The sequence below is a fragment of the Diadema setosum genome, chromosome 1 (assembly GCF_964275005.1).
Source record: "Diadema setosum chromosome 1, eeDiaSeto1, whole genome shotgun sequence".
Lineage (NCBI taxonomy): Eukaryota > Metazoa > Echinodermata > Echinoidea > Diadematoida > Diadematidae > Diadema > Diadema setosum.
In genome coordinates this window covers 26765811-26783477 of record NC_092685.1, presented here as the reverse complement: position 1 = coordinate 26783477, position 17667 = coordinate 26765811, and the positions used below count along the sequence as shown (strand labels likewise).

Sequence of the window (17667 nt, the reverse complement as noted above, 5' to 3'; positions counted from 1 at the left end):
TCACCGCTTCCTGATCTGGACAGTACTCCCTTCCGACTTTTGTCCTTCCTCTTCTTGACCACCTCCTGCCTGACCTTTGTCTTCTTGACCATGACCTTCTCAGGAACCTTGACCTTCCTCCTGACCTTCTTCTTGACAATCTTCGGGTCCACCTCCTTGACGTAGTTTGCGGGGACAAAACCCTCCTGGGCGTTGGCACGCCGCACACTCCACCAGTCACTGTTGGTCTTCTCTATCAGAATCATCAGCTACCAAAAAGAAATAATAATAATAATGATTTAAAAAAAATAATAATAATGCATGCAATATACAAATGTCTCAAACAATTTAGAAACCTGCAGGTGAGAAAGAATATATTCCCATGGCAATCATGCATATAATGCTTTCCGCAAAAGGTTACTATTCACATTATTCTAACAACTAGAAACGGGAAGAGACTGTGTACTAGGCTATTTACGACTTCATGTACTTAGTCCTCACTTGAAAAAAAGAAAAAAAGAAAAAAAAAAGCTGTTTTATCAGGATTCAGACAATTCTCCCAAACCCTGACTCAAATACGAAATGGGCAATCTCATCCAGCTGTGATGCTGTGAATCTCCTTAACAAGAATTACTGCAATACAAGAGAATTACGCAATCCTTATTCACTGACAATGGGTCTCAGGACATTCATCTGTGTATGTTTTGCATAGAAAAAATACAAAATACCTAAAGAGTTACAAAGATCCCCATTACCTCATGAAACGCTAGACTCCATTTGAAGAATTTAATTGCAAAATGAGTCAACTCCATTCTTGTTAATTTGAGATATTTGCAATCAAACCTGTTACAAATTAAAGAAAATAATACAAAAATATGGGATATTCTTAATCATAGCTTCAAGAACATTCCTTGTTGTGCAACAAGAGAGGCACCATTGGAAAGGTGCTATTTTGCTCTGATGATGGACTTACATTCAAATGTTTAAGAATGGTGCTTAATAACCCCTTTTGCTATTAAACTCTTCACTTGGTTTCTTAACCTATAGCTTACCTCTCCCTTGGCCACCTTCATGTCTTGACCTTTGTAGTTGTACATGGCTCTGACCTGAGGATACTTCCTCTCCTCGATCATCTCCTTGACGACCACACGTTCCACAATCTCCTCCTCCTCCACTTCATAGGGCACATCCACCACCTCCTCTGTGAATTCCTCCTCGTCTGTGGAAGGTGATGACCGATCCTGCATTTTTGCCTGGTGGCATGGACACGGCAGAAGATAGATGCATGGGAACTTGATACACAATAACAAGAACTCTGAATAAAGACAAACATATTGTGACCATAAATTTCCTTGACCATTCTGTAAAAGCGGCAATATTCGGGTGAATAATTGTTTGCCCTTGGCTGGGTAAAATGAATTTCGTTACTCTTGATTTTGCGGACAGTCACTACAACTGAGAGAGCACTTCACACAGTTCACTGCTGCCGTTGCAGTTCTGGGCTTTTGTAGCAAACATTATGGTAAAAGGTGACTGGTTTGTTTTACATGGTACTGGACTAGCGAACATGAAGAAAAATACAAATACCAAAGAAACCATACTTAAAAGAAGCAAAAAAGTGTCACGCTTTGTGCTAGTTTCATGTCAAGCAAAATGCACTAAAATTTCCACTTTGATAGTTTGTAATGGGAACCAGGTGGTATAATGGGCAAGGCTCTAGAATCTAAAATAAGATATCTTTGAAGTTTATCTTGCTCATTTAATACATTCTTTGATGTAGTGTTTCACCCTTTTTGTCCCTCTTAACCCTGATGTAATGATGGGGCTTTCGATTTCAATTTGGGACAGTAGGGCATACAGAAGGAAGAGTTATTCTGCCATGCCCATCTTGCTCCATCCCAGCTTGTTGGTTATTTCAATTTCTGGAGGACAAGGATGCTTGCATACACTGCTGTACTGTGTGTTGAAAGCTGTCACACATACAGGCACTGAACCTAAACATACAGCAGCTATGGCTGCTCTAATGCTATTTTTACCAACAACTGTCCTGAAAAACAACAGGATGGAGAGATGCTGAGTTTCAGGCATGCGAAGATCAATTTTATGCTTTACCTATGATCCTGCGATTGAAAGCACGCTGATTATGATAAAAGGCCTCTACTCTGGGAAAACAGTGTTGATGATATAGAGGCCACACTGCCGGTACCAAATAAGACCACAGTATCATTCGCATTTCCAGTTGTGATTGCAATCTTTCTACCAATAGTATAATCATACCGATAAAGGCACATCATCAAAACCTCTGTATAAATGCATTCCATTTGGCTCTCCTCTCATTCATACCTGGTTGGACTTGATGGTAGTCATCATCTTCATGCCGTTGTCACGGAGCTGGATGACCTCGCTCTCGTAGGCGTTGATCTCCTCGTGGAGGACGGTGTGCTTCTGGAGGAGGCTCTTGGCAGAGTCTGCATCCCTGCCATAGTCATCACTGCACACCAGGGGCATCTTCTCCCGCATCCAAGACTCTGCCTCATTGGCATCGATGTAGTACTGATGGAGTGATAAATGAGGTGGTTCTGACAATATTGGTGGCCCACTCATGCACAAAACCCATATGACCATCTCACTGAATGCTGTCAAGGTGTACGTATGCCACCGTTTCCTCTTCAATATTTTCAAGTTACATTTAGAGGTGAAGTGCTTCACAACTACAGTCCAGTTTAAAATATACTATGGTTAGAACTTTTAAAGGGCAAACAAAGCAAGAGGAAAGAAATTACAAACTGTTTCCTGGTTAGCATCAGTTGCAAGTTTTCACACTCTTAGGCAACTTTTTGATATATGGTCTACACCAGATTAATAAGTGGCCCTGCATTGGAAACCACACTGACAAGACCAGTTAATATGCCATTTGCGTGTTATAGCAAAATCAGTCCGTTCTCAATGGGTTAAACCTTAAACATTGATACGTATATTATAATGGTGTGAGTCATATTTTATATTCTTTGCCTGTTTTTCAAAGTGCTTCATTTGAAATATTAAGATGTATTATTTGTTTCGATGAATATACCTTTGATGTAGAACAATAAATATTTCAGGGTATTGGGGCGATCAAGAGGAGGTCTGTTTATATGTTTGTCCGTCTGTCTGTCTGTGTGTCTGCTTGTTGTTTGTGTGTTTGTTTGTTTATGCTGTACCTGGTGAGACTCTGCAGCCACCTGGAGCCGCCATCTTCTGATGTCCACATACTCCTTCAGCTGCTCCAGTTTCTCTCTCAGGCTCCCCATCCTGGTCTGGATCTTCCTCTTGGACGGGTGACCGGTGTCAATCAGCTCCTGACCGGTGTCCACCACCCCCTGGACGGTCTGCTGGCGGGCATTCACCTCTGCCTCCAGAACCTAGATAGATTAGGAACATACTCTGTTTCCTTTTTGTTTGTTGATGACATTACATTCTTAAAACTCATTTATGTTCAAACAAACATATTTACTCATGCCGGATCAAAATTTTGTACTCACAGCACAGAATACCTGATAATATTTCTTCAGAAGCACTGAAGACTGACATATAAGTCGTCTACATACCAAGAAACCGAAATGACAAATGAAAGATGAAAGGAACCTAATTATAATCACTTATTTCATACAACAAATGACTGGATAAACAAAAGTATGCATTCCAATAAAGAAGGCATGAATAACCCTTACTGTTTACCTTGCTGCATGAAATATTACCTATTTACCAATTATTAATGACTGCATGTTTTCTGCCCCATGAACAGTTTTCATTCATGCTAGTGGAATAACTAGGAAAAATACTTGATCACTCCCCCTGTGGGTGTAAAAAGTTTTTATTATCGGGTTGGATAATGCCATAGAAATAAATGTCACAACTGGCACTCCACAAAGACAACTTGGGTATACCAGTGCAACAAGCGCAGCCATAGAATCCCCCACTTACAGCATGCTTCTGCTTCATGCTGATGACGCTGCGCAGGTCTCGCCCGGTGACGGCCGACTTGGCGATGCGCTGCTTCTCCAGCAGCCAGGACTCCTCCTCCTCACTGTCTCGCATGAACTGGAAGAACTTGAGGGAGTCCTCAAGGCACGTCTTCCTCAGGTTGCTTGCCTCCTTTATTCTGCAAGTAAGGTGTGATGGGTTTGCCGAACATGAACCATATTTTTGTTGTATTTGCAGAAGAAAATGGCTTCATATACACACCACAGGGTCAAAAAAATTCACTCTCATCTAACGTGTAAAACAAACCAGGGCTTGATAAATACAGTGGAGTCATGAAAACAAGAGACCCAAGGGTCTTGCGCTCACCTGTGTATATTACACCATATCATTATCATCGTTATCATTAAAGATGACTCAAAAGCAGTAGTGAGAGAGAGAAAAAAGGTAGGAGATTTGGCTCACGCGTTGAAAGTGATGTTGAGCTCCACCGTTCTCTTCTTGATGGAGGCACTCTCAGCGTGCTCCTGGCGGAGGCAGCGGTCGGCAATCTGGTTGACCTGGTTGATGCGCTCCCCTTGGGTTAAGATCTGGGTCTCCACCAGGCTCTGTTTCTGGAGCAGGGCCTCCACTGCCTGCAGGTGCTTCCCCCTCTCATCCGACTGCAGGCTGACCTGTGTTGAGAGGAGAGATGTTGGGATCTTCAAGATGTTGCGAGTACACAGGATATCTGTGGATAAATGCTTTCATGCTTTACGTATCGAGTAACTGATGTGTGTCCATTTTTTTTTTCTTTTACACAGCTAGTGGTGATTTTATTTTGGCATGATATGATTTACAGCACAAAAAAGAAGATTCTGGAGATCATTGTAAAACTATTATATGTAAAAATGACTGAAGTATATATGGAGGACAGCAAGGATGTATCAAATAAAGATACAGCTATAGACACCGCTGTATCCTTGACAAATGGTACTTAGAAAGTATCAAAATCTAAGAAATCAACAATGTATGAATGTAAACACAGTGAAGGGGTAAAAAAACAACAACTAATAGTTGAAAAGAAGAAAAGAAGAATAATACCACAAAAAAAAATGCGTGCATAAATTTGCAGGAAAACAGGCACAACACAATAGACATACAATGTAGACAGGAAAGGGTACTGTGGAAATCAAACAATTATACTTTGGAGTGTAAGAAGAGGATGCAACTATGTACGGTAGAGCTTGCACTTTAGGAAATTACGCCCACCTGTATTTCCTTCAATTCCGCCATGATGCCGTCCGACTCGCGAAACATGCCCACGAGTTCGTTGACCCCTCTCAGCACGACCTGCCTCTTGTCCAGGAGACGCAGGAGTTCTGTCCACTTCTGGCTCACCTTCCGTGAACGCAGCGAGATCTCCGGTTCCCTGTGGTATCCTTCTGATGCCAGTTCCCCGGCCATGGACTCCAGGTCAGCAAATCGCTCTTTCTGCAGTTATCATACATCATGGGCAGACAGAGAGGAAGTGAATAGATTGATAGCAAAGGAGTGAGGGAGAAAACACATGAGTATGGTGTGGCTTCCTTCATTCCATCTATCCACAATTTATAGTGATACCATTAAGGTGTGCCATCACTCAATTTATATCTTTGGCTGATGGGATAAGTTGGATAGGAAACTTCAACAAAAAACACACAACACTGATTTCACATATCAATTCATTTGTAGTTTGTTAGAAATGAAATGAAACTTTTTCCTGCAGTTGTCCACATTTAGGTCATACTAACAACGTGAACACTGTCATAAAAAGTTGCACATACAATGGTCACAAACACACTGCAAACACTAAAGAGTTTTTCAAGAGATTTTGAAGAATATTCGTGGACCCACCCTTGCCATGACATCAGCTGTGATAGCCTCATGCCTCTTGGTGGCTGCATCCACAGCGTGGACATCACTGCTGGGTGTCACACTGTCCTTCAGGACGCTGGTCATGTCCACTAGCCAGGACTCTCGCAGCAGGGCCTATAGTATACACAAAACACAAATGGTCAGTAATTGTTCCAGAAGATACAGCAGTACATAAGAGACTAAAGCTAGCGACAGAACTTTGTAATACAGAGGCTTTGGCATCCTAATCAGATTCAATGTAAACACGAGATTGAATAAAATCATGTTAATCTTACAGAACAAGCTTTAATCCCATTGTAGCAAGTGTCGGCATTAAGTTCTTATTTCTGGTCCAGTGGTGCATAACTTTACAGCAGCTGCATACCTTCTGGTATCCTTCGACAAGATGTTGCAGCTCACTGTCTAATAATACTGAGATTCTCCTCACAAGATGCTGGGCTTAAAACTATAGTTCTATGTTTGGCACAAAATCTCTCTGACTTTGCCAAAATATGACTAAAACTTATGAAGCTGCACCCTGGCTGCTCATATATATGTACAAGGTATTGTGCCATTTGGTGCATATGTTCAAATGCTGTTGAAAAGTTGGTATTTGCAGTAATGATTTATACAGAGAGCCTGAATGAAATTTTTTACTGAAAGGTTTATGCATGCCTTCCCACAGCAGCAAACATGCAGCATGATGATGTAGTCCTATATCTGAAAATGAACCGAGAACAATATCTGCATCACAATTGAGTGCCTTCACAAAACTTTGACACAGATGTTCATCCAGAGAAAAAATTGTCCACTTTCTCACTAGCCGCATCTCACAAGTTGACAAGTATCAACATACCTTCCTCTCAAATTTTTCTGCCAACCGCTCCAGCTTCTCCTGCCTGGCGAGTTCATTGCGTAGAGCAGTCTCCCTTTTGTGTTCTGCCTTCTCCAGGAGGTCCCAGTTCTTCTCAATGTCGTGGACCAGTTTGCCCTCGGGCGGAGTGTACATTTTTCTGCGGCACACTCTCGCCTTTGTTTGTATGCTGAACAAGGTGGCTTCAATGTTACCGCGCTCAACGTACCTGCATGGGGGCAAACAGGCAAATACTTTGGCTCGGTATGAGCAGAGTCACACAGAAATCCTTTTGCCCATATCACACAGAGTGCATTTGTAGTTCAATCAGGTACAAAGACTATACTCAAATTGACAATTTTTAGTTTTTGAGATACGAGGCTTTGTTGCCACAACAGAATTGTAATACACAGATAAGGAAGGAAACGTGCAAATAAAAGTGACTGTTAAGCGCATACAAACTGGATCACACTAGGGAGCATTTGAATTTAATGTACTTGTCATGTCAGCATTTACTTTGCATGACAGGAGATGAGAGAAAAGGATATCAGTTTGAGAAAGCAATTGCTTTAAAGGACCAAACTTTCTTCCTTTAAAGGTCTAAAGGCTTCCACATATCCTCTTTCCACTCTGAAAAAACAAAACAAAACAAAACACAGAATTACAAATTAACAAGTAGGCTGGGGCTATCGACACTCACTTGGGTGGTTTCTCCACCATCCTGTACTGTTTGAATCGAGCCATCTCCGCCTGGATGCCGGCCAGGGAGTTGGGCAGGTCCATGTCACTCAGCTTTCTGGTGGTGCTGTGGATCCACTCCAGGAGGTCGGTGACCAGCCGCTCATACTCCTCCTGCAGGTTGTCAATCTCTCGTATCTGGCTGATGATCTGGAACGGGGAAGGGAGAATAATTGAGGTGGACAGAATGGGTGACCAAATGTCGCTAGTGTGCAGCATTCACGGCATCAACCGTCATGCTGACAAACTTGACATGGATGAACTTACACTGACAAACTTGGAATGGATTAGAGTCCTAGCTGTGCATCATCACCTCATGAAATTCACATGGGGCATCCACTTTTGTTGCGTAATGGAGTTGTTGTTGCTTTTCTCTACAATTGCATATTCATCTGTGTACTAAGATGTCTAGACCTAGTATTAATAAAGCTCCTATAACAGCACCCAACTTACTGCAGCTGCCACTGTCAAGCAATAAAGAGCTAAATGGCTGTAGCTATGGGAGATCTAGTATCAAAGTGAATCTTCTATAAGATATGCATCTGATCTTTGACAACAAAATTAACCACTAGTCAATATGCCACATCTACACACTCAAAGTTGAACTTACATGGGCATTTAAAACATTTCTTTACAAAACAACAACAAGACAATGAAACAGACTGATAGTTGATTACCTTTGCAATCCTCTTGCCACCCGTCTTCTCTGACTTCATCTTGGCAAAATAGTGGTAGTAGGCCGACACATAGGTCATCACAGATTTCTCATCTGGTCGATCAACATCAACATCTGCACATACAAAACAACACAATACTTGTCATGACAATCAACCCTGAAAGCAATTTAACATACACAAGACACTATCAATCAAAGACAACGCATAAACTCCATGGAGATTGCATCCCACAGAGAGAAATGCTTGAAGTATTTGCAGAAATACACAAGAAACCGCTAAGTAAACAAAGAAATAAATGATTTGACTGCTGAATAGCTCCCGTATCTGGTTGATGATCTAGTTGTAACAGTAAATAGTAACAGTAATTAAAGCAACAAAAAGTGTGAAGCTCATGAAGGTTGAACCCAGTACTAAAATTGTTTGGATAGACAGAATAAATGTTTACAAAGTGTAACAGGTCAATTCAGTGAAAGCCAGAGGCTTGTTAAAATACAATGTACCCAAAAGTCATAGAATAGAAATTAAACCACATATTGAAACTTTTAATGGAAATACAAAAAGATAGTGGTGCACTGGGAATGAAAACAGTGACTTACCTTCAGCATCCAGGAGTTTGGCAATGCCAAGCTTGTCAAAGGCGATGTTGAATGCATTGTTCAAGTTCTGCTCGTTGGTGCGATGCTTAAGCAGCTCATACTTGATCAGCTCAGGCCTGAAAAGCAAGAAAGTACAAGCAAAACATGTCAACATCAATTAATGCATTTGTCACATGTTTATGGTGTCAATTTTCTTGCACTGGCTGGTAATATCACATAGGAGAAAAGTAATAATGCTTACTGAGATATATTTCAGAGCATGATAGCCACAAATCATGTGGGGTCATGACAAATGAGATATGTGAACAACATAGACAATTTAAAAAAAATAAAGAAAGTACACTAAATCAGAAGACACTGCTTACTGATTGCAATACACAGCAGATCAGAAGGCAAATACTGAATAGTCAATGTACAGTTTTGTCCCAACAACACGTACAGTCATTTGATTTTATATTTTTATTGGAAAGGCAAAGAAGGACTATTGCACTATTGACACAGATGCAATGATGGTTACAGATCCAGAGATTGTCAGAGAACCAGAGTGCATGATGGACATTAAAATCTAAAATAAGAAACTGAGCAAAAGGAACCGTCTGTAATATTCTATTTTCTTCAAGATTATTTGTGACAAAAAAAACAACAACCAAAAACATTTTTGTAATCAACACTGTACAAAATCAGACATCAATTTTATGAACAACAACAACAAAACAAAGTCTTCACACACGACAAAGGAGTAGGACATTTTCCAGAGAGTTTTGACAATACCTGTGAGCGTGGATCAAGGCATTGAAAGCCAGACCTGATCGCCAACTCGATGTGAAATTGTGGACGTCCACTCCTTGGTATCTGACGAGAAAATTTGATGTTGATGCCACAAGTTTAGGAATGAGCCATTTTTTACATGATTGTGCATTCGAACAATACCTATGTACATGGACCTCGACAGAACACAGAGTGTCATCTACTGCAAGCAAATCTTCACATACTGACATATGAAACACTAACACACTCAGACATATGATGCTGAAACACCAATTTCACCCAGATTCATGTTTCACTGCCAAAGAGTACCAATCATGCTACAGTGATTGCTCAAATCAAATCATACTTACATAAAATCCAGGAATGGTCATTGCAAAAACAGCCTGAAATTGAATCTTGGGAAAAACTGGAGTTTTGCATATAATATGTGAGATCTCATGACAAGTCAAGACAACATCTCTGTCTGTTTAAGTTTCAGATAATTGCTATTCTGACAGTTCCTCATGAAGGCATGTGACCTTGGGGTGATTGTTCACGATGACCTCAGTATAGAAACTCACATTGATTAACAGTCCATTGGTTGCTGATAAGAGCTTCAAAATGCCTCCATGGAAATGCCTCTGCCTACCTCATTGAAATTAGTTACTGAGCGTTATCAGCCTAGTCGTAATCTATGTTCACAGTAAAAAATTTCCTCTCTGGAATATGTGTTAATGTTGTTATTATATGGTGAAATTATATATATAAAATATATGTTAACTCTTTCATGGTATTTGTGTTTCTACGAAATAGATATTATTTATCTTTTATGATATGAAAAACAAACAAAGACGAACACAAATAAAACTCACCCTGCTGTTTTCCTCTGACACCAGAGCAGCAGTGCTTCCTTTGCAGACTTTGTTTCAGATGTCCCATCATCCTGAAGATATCAGAATTCTCTTATATCACATTGCTTTTATAATCACATGCCATATGATCACACACCAACTCTCAAAGTTAGGATACATCACATCACTGGAGAGATATACAGTGTATACCTAATGAATGTGTTCACCATGGATATTTTGCATGATGAAAGCACATGACTGTGAATTAGATAAACAAGGTAACTTTCTAATAATTGTATACGTGTGTATGTGTCTGTGGATGTGTATGTGTAAGGGTATGCATCAGTGCAGAGCATGTACAACTGTCTATGTGTGTCATCTATCAAGTGCAAAAAAAAAAGAACAAAAAAAAAAAAAAACCTAAGCAAGAATTGTAATCAATATATTTTTCTGTCACTCAAGTACAATTTTCACATCTCCCAGCATGCCATTTAATATGAGGTATAATTACCATGGTGTAATTTATAAGCAGGTGTGTCTGGGTGGGCATCTATTGTTGTATCTATTGTCATATACACTTACCTCAACTTGAATGTCTTGGATCTGAAACCTGAGAATGACAGTCCAGATAAGACCCAGAATAAGACGAGGATTGCCATCACACACATCCTCTGCTCCTATGCTCTCCAGGCGTACCTTCTGTACAGGTCAAAGGTCAAAGTATAGACACATTTGTGATATGCTTTTATAGAGAGCATTTGCCTTCCCACACATTTTCCTCTGTTCCCAACATCTAAATCTATGTGTTACACTGCTAATTTGTACACAGCATGTTGCATGATGTACAGCTGTATGCCTCAGCTTGTGTCATGTCACATGAGAGAAAATTTGATCGGAATTATATTGAAAAAGCTCACCACTTCACACAACTCAGTTGAAGCCTACATTACACCTTAATGTGTATTTATTTATTTTTTTTTTTTAGAAACTTGAACATGTGCAATATCCATATATACATGTATATACATGTATGCTTTCTTCTCATAGAGAGAGAGTAAAAATTAACATTCAGTTTTCCCCAAACTGGTGTACATGTACTTCACTTGAAATATGGAAAAAAGTTATCTATTGCATGATCCTCAAGCAGTGCACAGAATAACATACACAATGTACAAATCATTTTCATCATTCCACCATACTCTAATAAGATATAGACTTTACAGCTCATAACCACATTTTTTTTTGAAGGACAGAAAATTGTATGTACTGCCTCATAATGTAAAAAATATGACTGACGGTTTGCATGATACAAATTTGCATATTTACATCATTTGCTGTTATATCAAGGTGTTCAGTGTGTCTTCTGGAGAGAAGTGTGGTCTGAATACAGACAAAAATAATATACTTTTTCCACAGGCATGTCTGGGAGAAGAAAGTGCATTTATGCATATCCCACTTCTTCTTTTTTAAATCCAAAGAGGCATGATGCCATTTCCCATTTCACAAGATGACATTATAAATGTCTTCCAAGTACCACTGCAATTCTGTGACCAATATCACAACTAAATGTGTCTATAAAGAGTACAGCACCCTGATAGTAAAGTCAGGGTCACAATACAAGGTACTGTATGTCTGTATGTATGGTTTATGTCTACTGACAGAGCAAGCTGTACACCTAATGGCTTATGTCAACGCTTTTTTCTGTTTACCCTGCCACACAAGCTGTTGCATAGTTCTCGGCACAACCAGCCCCCCCCCCCCTTTAAAACACACTCAAACATCAATAAAGTCAATCGTCAATAAAAATGAACCACTTGCATCTGTTCTATAAGTGTCTTGGGGAAAGAGAGTTGGATTTGCCAGGGAAAATCACCGCGGTGAAAATAAAACACAGACATTTCCCTACCGATACTGTTGGTCTTGTTTGCACACACAAGATAATTTCTCACTTCATCTCTAAAAGGGTCCCACAGTTTGAGTGATCACGGTCATTGATCTTTCCAACCATGGACACACATGGCCCACTGGCCTGTACAACCATAGACTGCTGCATGTATACTGTAGCACTTTCAGAACTACACTGCCTCTTCGGTCCATGGGACTACTGGATCCAGGTCTTGAGAATCGCAAAATGCTGTAACAGGTTTTGTTGTTGTTGTTTTTGTTTTTTTCTATGGCAACATATTTGAGTACAGATTTTTTTTTTTTTTTAAAACCTGAAAGAATTCACGTCATCAGCAGTTGTTAATATGCAATTGACACAAAGTGCAGACCTCCAAGCACATCTGCATTGTGGAAATATTTCTGTTGGGTTTCTTTTCTAATCAATTCAATTTCATTCTCAATTTTTGCAATTGCAAAAACCAAACCTAACAATTTAAACAAAACAAAACAAAACAAACATTAACAATGTCATTAACTAAGTTTAAGATGACACTCACATACCCGAACAATCCCAATCGGGATCTTTTTTTTTAAATTATTATTATTAATATTATTAATGAATAAATAGAGACAGAAGAAATATTCACAGAAGAGCAGCATGAATATACAGTTCTGTGCAACAAAGCTCTGTGACAAAAATACCCCTGAACAGGCTATACAATACACTTGTATGACACTCTTGGAAGAGATCAATTGTTTCTGCACCTATGACCTCTTGCCCCCATAAAACTGCAGTGCACTAGAACAAATAAAATGTGCTTCACAATCTTCAGAGTATGATAAGGTCCAATAAAATATAGATAATGATGAGTTCTACAATATGATTCAGCCACAGTACTAGACTGCTAGTGACTCAAAGTGGACTCTGAACTATCCTAGTGCATTATAACGGCACTAGTAAATGTAACATGCATGCATGTACACCTGGCACAGCTCTGAGGAAAACTGCAGCTGGTAGAATGGATCTGAAATTTATGATGTACCTGTACAAGTGTACTGTAGGCAGAACATATACCAACAAATCACGAGGGTTTATTATTCATTTTAGTGAACTACATATGTACATGCAAACTGAGTTTAGGGGTAAAAGTTTTACATTTCTAAAGTGTCATTCTACATTATGTACACTGTAGATCATTAGGTTGAGAGGAGACATTCACTGTACTACCACTCTCTTCATGTCAACTCAATTAAAATATAAAATATTGTCCAGTATGTGTATTTGTGAATAAGATAAGGGAGTACAATGTTCATTGATCTCATTAATGTATACATCCTAACCATTACAGATTTTATAAAAATTTCAATCAAACAGATTACAGCATACCTCGTGGCATACAGTTACTGTTTATATAAAGTTTTATAATTCAAAACAGTAGGTTAAGCTTCTACAAAATATTCCAGAAAAATTGTCAATAAAATGAAAAATACAGAATATACTCCCAGTGTCACACAGGTAATAGTTGAAAAGATACAGTCTGCTGGCTACCGAATTTCAGCAAATGGTCATGAATAATGGAAGGATTACATCGTATACAGCAGAAAGCACAGTATCTGTAACAGCACTAACAACAATCTTTAGTATAACACCATATTGTAAATGTTACATTGAGACTAAACATGACTTGCCATTCCTTGTACTTACACATAAGTACCAGGTATGCTAACAATAGTGTATGAATTATGAAATACCCTAAAAGATACACACATACGATCAATGCATCAATGCATCCATCAATCATGGAGGAATTTTGCTGAAAACAAAAAATTTTTAACTAGCACCAATGCATGATATCTTGATATCAGAGATTTTTTTTTCTTTTAATTGATAAAAACTACTTAAATCTGAACAAAACAAAATACAAAAACAAAACATGCCAATAATTTGATACAGAAACTGTGACTTTACTCTTCTGTTGCCAATTTATGGATCATTTAAATGTAGCAATGTAGAGGCTTTTGATAATTCTACATTCAAAACTGAATGATGGCATATCACCAAAATATGGGTAAAAATGAACAATAAATTCTTAAACATTTGAAACACTTATAACAAAGATTAAATGATTGAAAATAGAAAGGTTCAACAGCAAACCAGAAAAATGTGGTCTCTGGGACTTTAGGGGATAAAGAAATATCTTGTGACTTGATTATTTACCTTGGACGACAAGAACTTGAGTGCCTTGTTGATGTTTTCCATTTTCTGTACCCTCAGCTTGCCATGGTTGGGTCTGCCGACTGACTCCCCAGACAACACCTCTAGGAGTCTCATCAGGATCTTGCCATCATGGAGATCTTCAAACAGATTACTGATATGGAGGTTTGCCTGGATAAGCAAGGGAAGAAACAGAAAAATGTGCATAATTAACCAATGACGAGACAACTTTGGGTGAATGAAACTTTGTGAGAGAATACTAGTATGTATTAACTCTTTTTTTTTTTTTAAATAACCCTAGTCTGTTCCCACTCAATCAAGTCCTCTTGGGCTAACAAATACATTTTGATTCTGTACATGTATTATACCCTATTGTCTCCTATATTGGCAAATCCTGTACAAGATTTTGGTCCTGATTCAACAACCACAAGTGTTTGATGAGACAAGGCTGCACAGGCTTCCAAGCAGCTGAACATTTCAACTCAGGAACCATTCTCTGTTTGACCTATATAAAGTCTGCTTGCTTAGTGAAGGGTACAAAACTGCATGGACGAGAGAAAACTGGGCAAACTCCAACCCATTAAATGTGAGAAAAACTTTTATGTCCCGATGTCACCGTTGTAAAATCATTGCTCCACGACTCCTTATTTCCTTGAAAAACTGTTTGTTTAACACTACATTCTCTCCACAGGATAATCAATCTACTCCCCACTGTGTTAAGATGCATCTAGGATGTTACATTCTTTTAAATATCTTTTAAACACTTTACGAAAAGTCATGAGACTCTAAACAAACTCAGGTAATTTTGTGTGCAAAACAAATGAAAGAAACATATGATTATGAATATGATAGAAATTATGCAAAAGATGTCAGTCACATGATCAACACGGTCATTTTGAAATGTTATGAGCAGAAACATTCATACTACAGCATCAATATCTCAGTCAAGACAATGCTTTGTTGCACCATTGTAAAAGTAACAGCTACAATAAAATACAATAAGTAACACCTCTGCCATTAAGCTTCATTTTGAAACAATGGGTCTGAGCAGGTTGATGGTAGTGTAACTGATTAACCAATGATGTTCCTTGGCTCTGCCAAGACTTTCACACATCTGCAGCTTTACTGCCATCATACCACTGCAATCCCAAACAGAAGCTTTCTCTCCCTCACTCTCTAGATAAATTCTTCAAGTGAAACAACTTTCTAAGGATGTCTGGGTCACCAACACAGCACAACTTTCAAATTTGCACAAGTACCTTGGACAAATGCGAGTTGATCCACTTGGTGAAGGTCTTTTTCTGGATGGTGATGCGCTCCTCCTGTAGTGCCTGTATCCGCCCCTTCTCAAAATGGCTGGCCCCCTGGCCTGATCCAACAGAGGCCATGATCTCTATATGCCCACTCCTCCTCTTTGGTGAAGGAGAGGAACAGATACATTGTGGATCATAAACTAAGACATTGAATGGTTCATGGAATGTTCTTACTTAATGGAAATGCCCCTTTATCAGTCATTATTCTTCATGACTTGCTATACCAAGGCTCCACACTACAAACTTTTTTGGTGTGTGTGTGTGTGTGTGTGACCAATTCGGGCCACTTAAATCAACAAATTTATTTTTTTTTTAGTGGCCCGTCAAGGGAATTTAGTGGTTCAAAACACGAATTGAAAATATTTTTTAAAAAAGTCTTCTCATAAAACATCCAAATACCAGATAAAACAATTAATCATAACTACACATACATGTGTGAAACTTGGCAGGTATGAAGATAACGAAAACAAAGTGCTTGAACTAGCAATAAAACATGTACCATGAAGAAGAATAAAAATGTACATGAGCAGCGATTGATTCTCTCCTTTTCTGGATGACAAAAACACATATTAGATAAAAACAATAACATTCAGTGCAGTACATACCCAAATCAAAGGCAAACTGCTCATAATTCGACCATAACAGAACACCGACCAAAATTTGATCGCCTGCTACATGTAGAAACCTATGCTTTTGCAGGCAGTCAAATTTTTAGCACGGGAGGTCGAACTTTATTTGGTGGGCTTTTACATTACGTGTTTGATTTTAATTAAGGAAAAATGGTAACAACGATACACTACTTGGGTTACTACTATACTAGACTCTATATTATAAGCTTCTCCACATCTCCACAGTATTCTTGTAATGGTATGAATGCGTGTAAATTAATTAACTAAGATAAATGATGATTATGCCTAGGTGACATAAAAACTGTGGTCAGTGAGGAGTGTGGATAGCTTCTATGTGTTGATGTACATCAAAATGTTTTGTTAATTGTTATTGCTGTCATAGACCTGTAAAATAAAAATAGACCTGTATGGACTAATAACTGTATGGTAGCTCTAAACTGAACACATCGACCACCCTTTTTGAAACCGACCGCATACATGTACACTATAGCTGTGCCTTTGGCGCACAGAACGCTTAATACGCACTGCACTGCGCGCAGAGCACCAAAAAATGTAAATTTATTGGCTTTGACCGTTGATGAGGATGTGTGGGAAAATGCGAAAATTAACTGTTAATCAAGGACAAAATTTGGAATGAATATTTCAACCGAATCATAATGTAATGTCAATGCATTTTCTAAAAAGCTTCGTACAACACGGTGTGTACAATACAACTCGATTTGTGTGCATTGTCAATGCAAAAACAGCAGTCGATCTAAAAAAGGAGCGGCACCACGGGGAGCTGAAAAGAGGCCACGCAAGTTCGAAAGCGATATTTTTGCACTGAAACGAAACTTCGAATTGAACAGGGAACGCATTGTCGTAACTTGACGTAAGGCTAAGACTAAGGGTAAAGTTTTTACATGAATTTCAGTGTTAAATATTCTTATCAAGGCTTTCAAGCAAATAAAAATTAGGCGGTCGATGAGTAGTCGGTCCAACCATACTACCCCCTGTGTAATTTACTGTAAAAGATGTGTAAAATTTAACATTAGATCTACGGTGTGCAAGTTTTCACTGCACTGGCCACTGGACAGGTAGGCAGCCTACGCCCGGAGAAGCCTGCGTATCAAGGAATAGGATCTACGGGGCATATACAGACACACTAATACACGCTCAGCTCAGTGTACGTCTTGAAACGGACCGTGCTAATCACTTCAAGCACTTACTTTAGGTATATCTACTCCTTTACACCATAGCTGTACCCATTGATCCTCCTCTTCGCGACACGATAAACTAAAAGAGAACCCACTCACTCAGTCGAGATTAATATTTCAGGATTGTAGAAGTATGAGTAGTACGAAACGTCGC

At 39.0% G+C, this 17667-nt stretch overlaps 1 protein-coding gene across 1 annotated transcript in view; it reads right to left on the bottom strand.

The window, feature by feature from the left end:
* The window catches only part of LOC140228369 (spectrin beta chain-like), an 81966-nt gene extending 64385 nt beyond the window's left edge, over positions 1 to 17581 (bottom strand). Inside the window, exons 1-18 of the mRNA XM_072308623.1 lie at positions 17526 to 17581; positions 15635 to 15785; positions 14379 to 14546; positions 10859 to 10975; positions 10298 to 10368; positions 9450 to 9530; positions 8679 to 8794; positions 8083 to 8195; positions 7368 to 7555; positions 6671 to 6896; positions 5815 to 5949; positions 5191 to 5412; positions 4405 to 4613; positions 3943 to 4120; positions 3180 to 3380; positions 2323 to 2532; positions 1032 to 1232; positions 5 to 248 (exon numbers count right to left, since the gene is read on the bottom strand). Of these exons, the coding sequence (XP_072164724.1) occupies positions 5 to 248; positions 1032 to 1232; positions 2323 to 2532; positions 3180 to 3380; positions 3943 to 4120; positions 4405 to 4613; positions 5191 to 5412; positions 5815 to 5949; positions 6671 to 6896; positions 7368 to 7555; positions 8083 to 8195; positions 8679 to 8794; positions 9450 to 9530; positions 10298 to 10368; positions 10859 to 10975; positions 14379 to 14546; positions 15635 to 15763 (2809 nt within the window). The 5' untranslated portion in view covers positions 15764 to 15785; positions 17526 to 17581. The remainder of the gene's footprint in view (positions 1 to 4; positions 249 to 1031; positions 1233 to 2322; positions 2533 to 3179; positions 3381 to 3942; positions 4121 to 4404; positions 4614 to 5190; positions 5413 to 5814; positions 5950 to 6670; positions 6897 to 7367; positions 7556 to 8082; positions 8196 to 8678; positions 8795 to 9449; positions 9531 to 10297; positions 10369 to 10858; positions 10976 to 14378; positions 14547 to 15634; positions 15786 to 17525) is intronic.
* Positions 17582 to 17667: the final 86 nt, after the last annotated feature.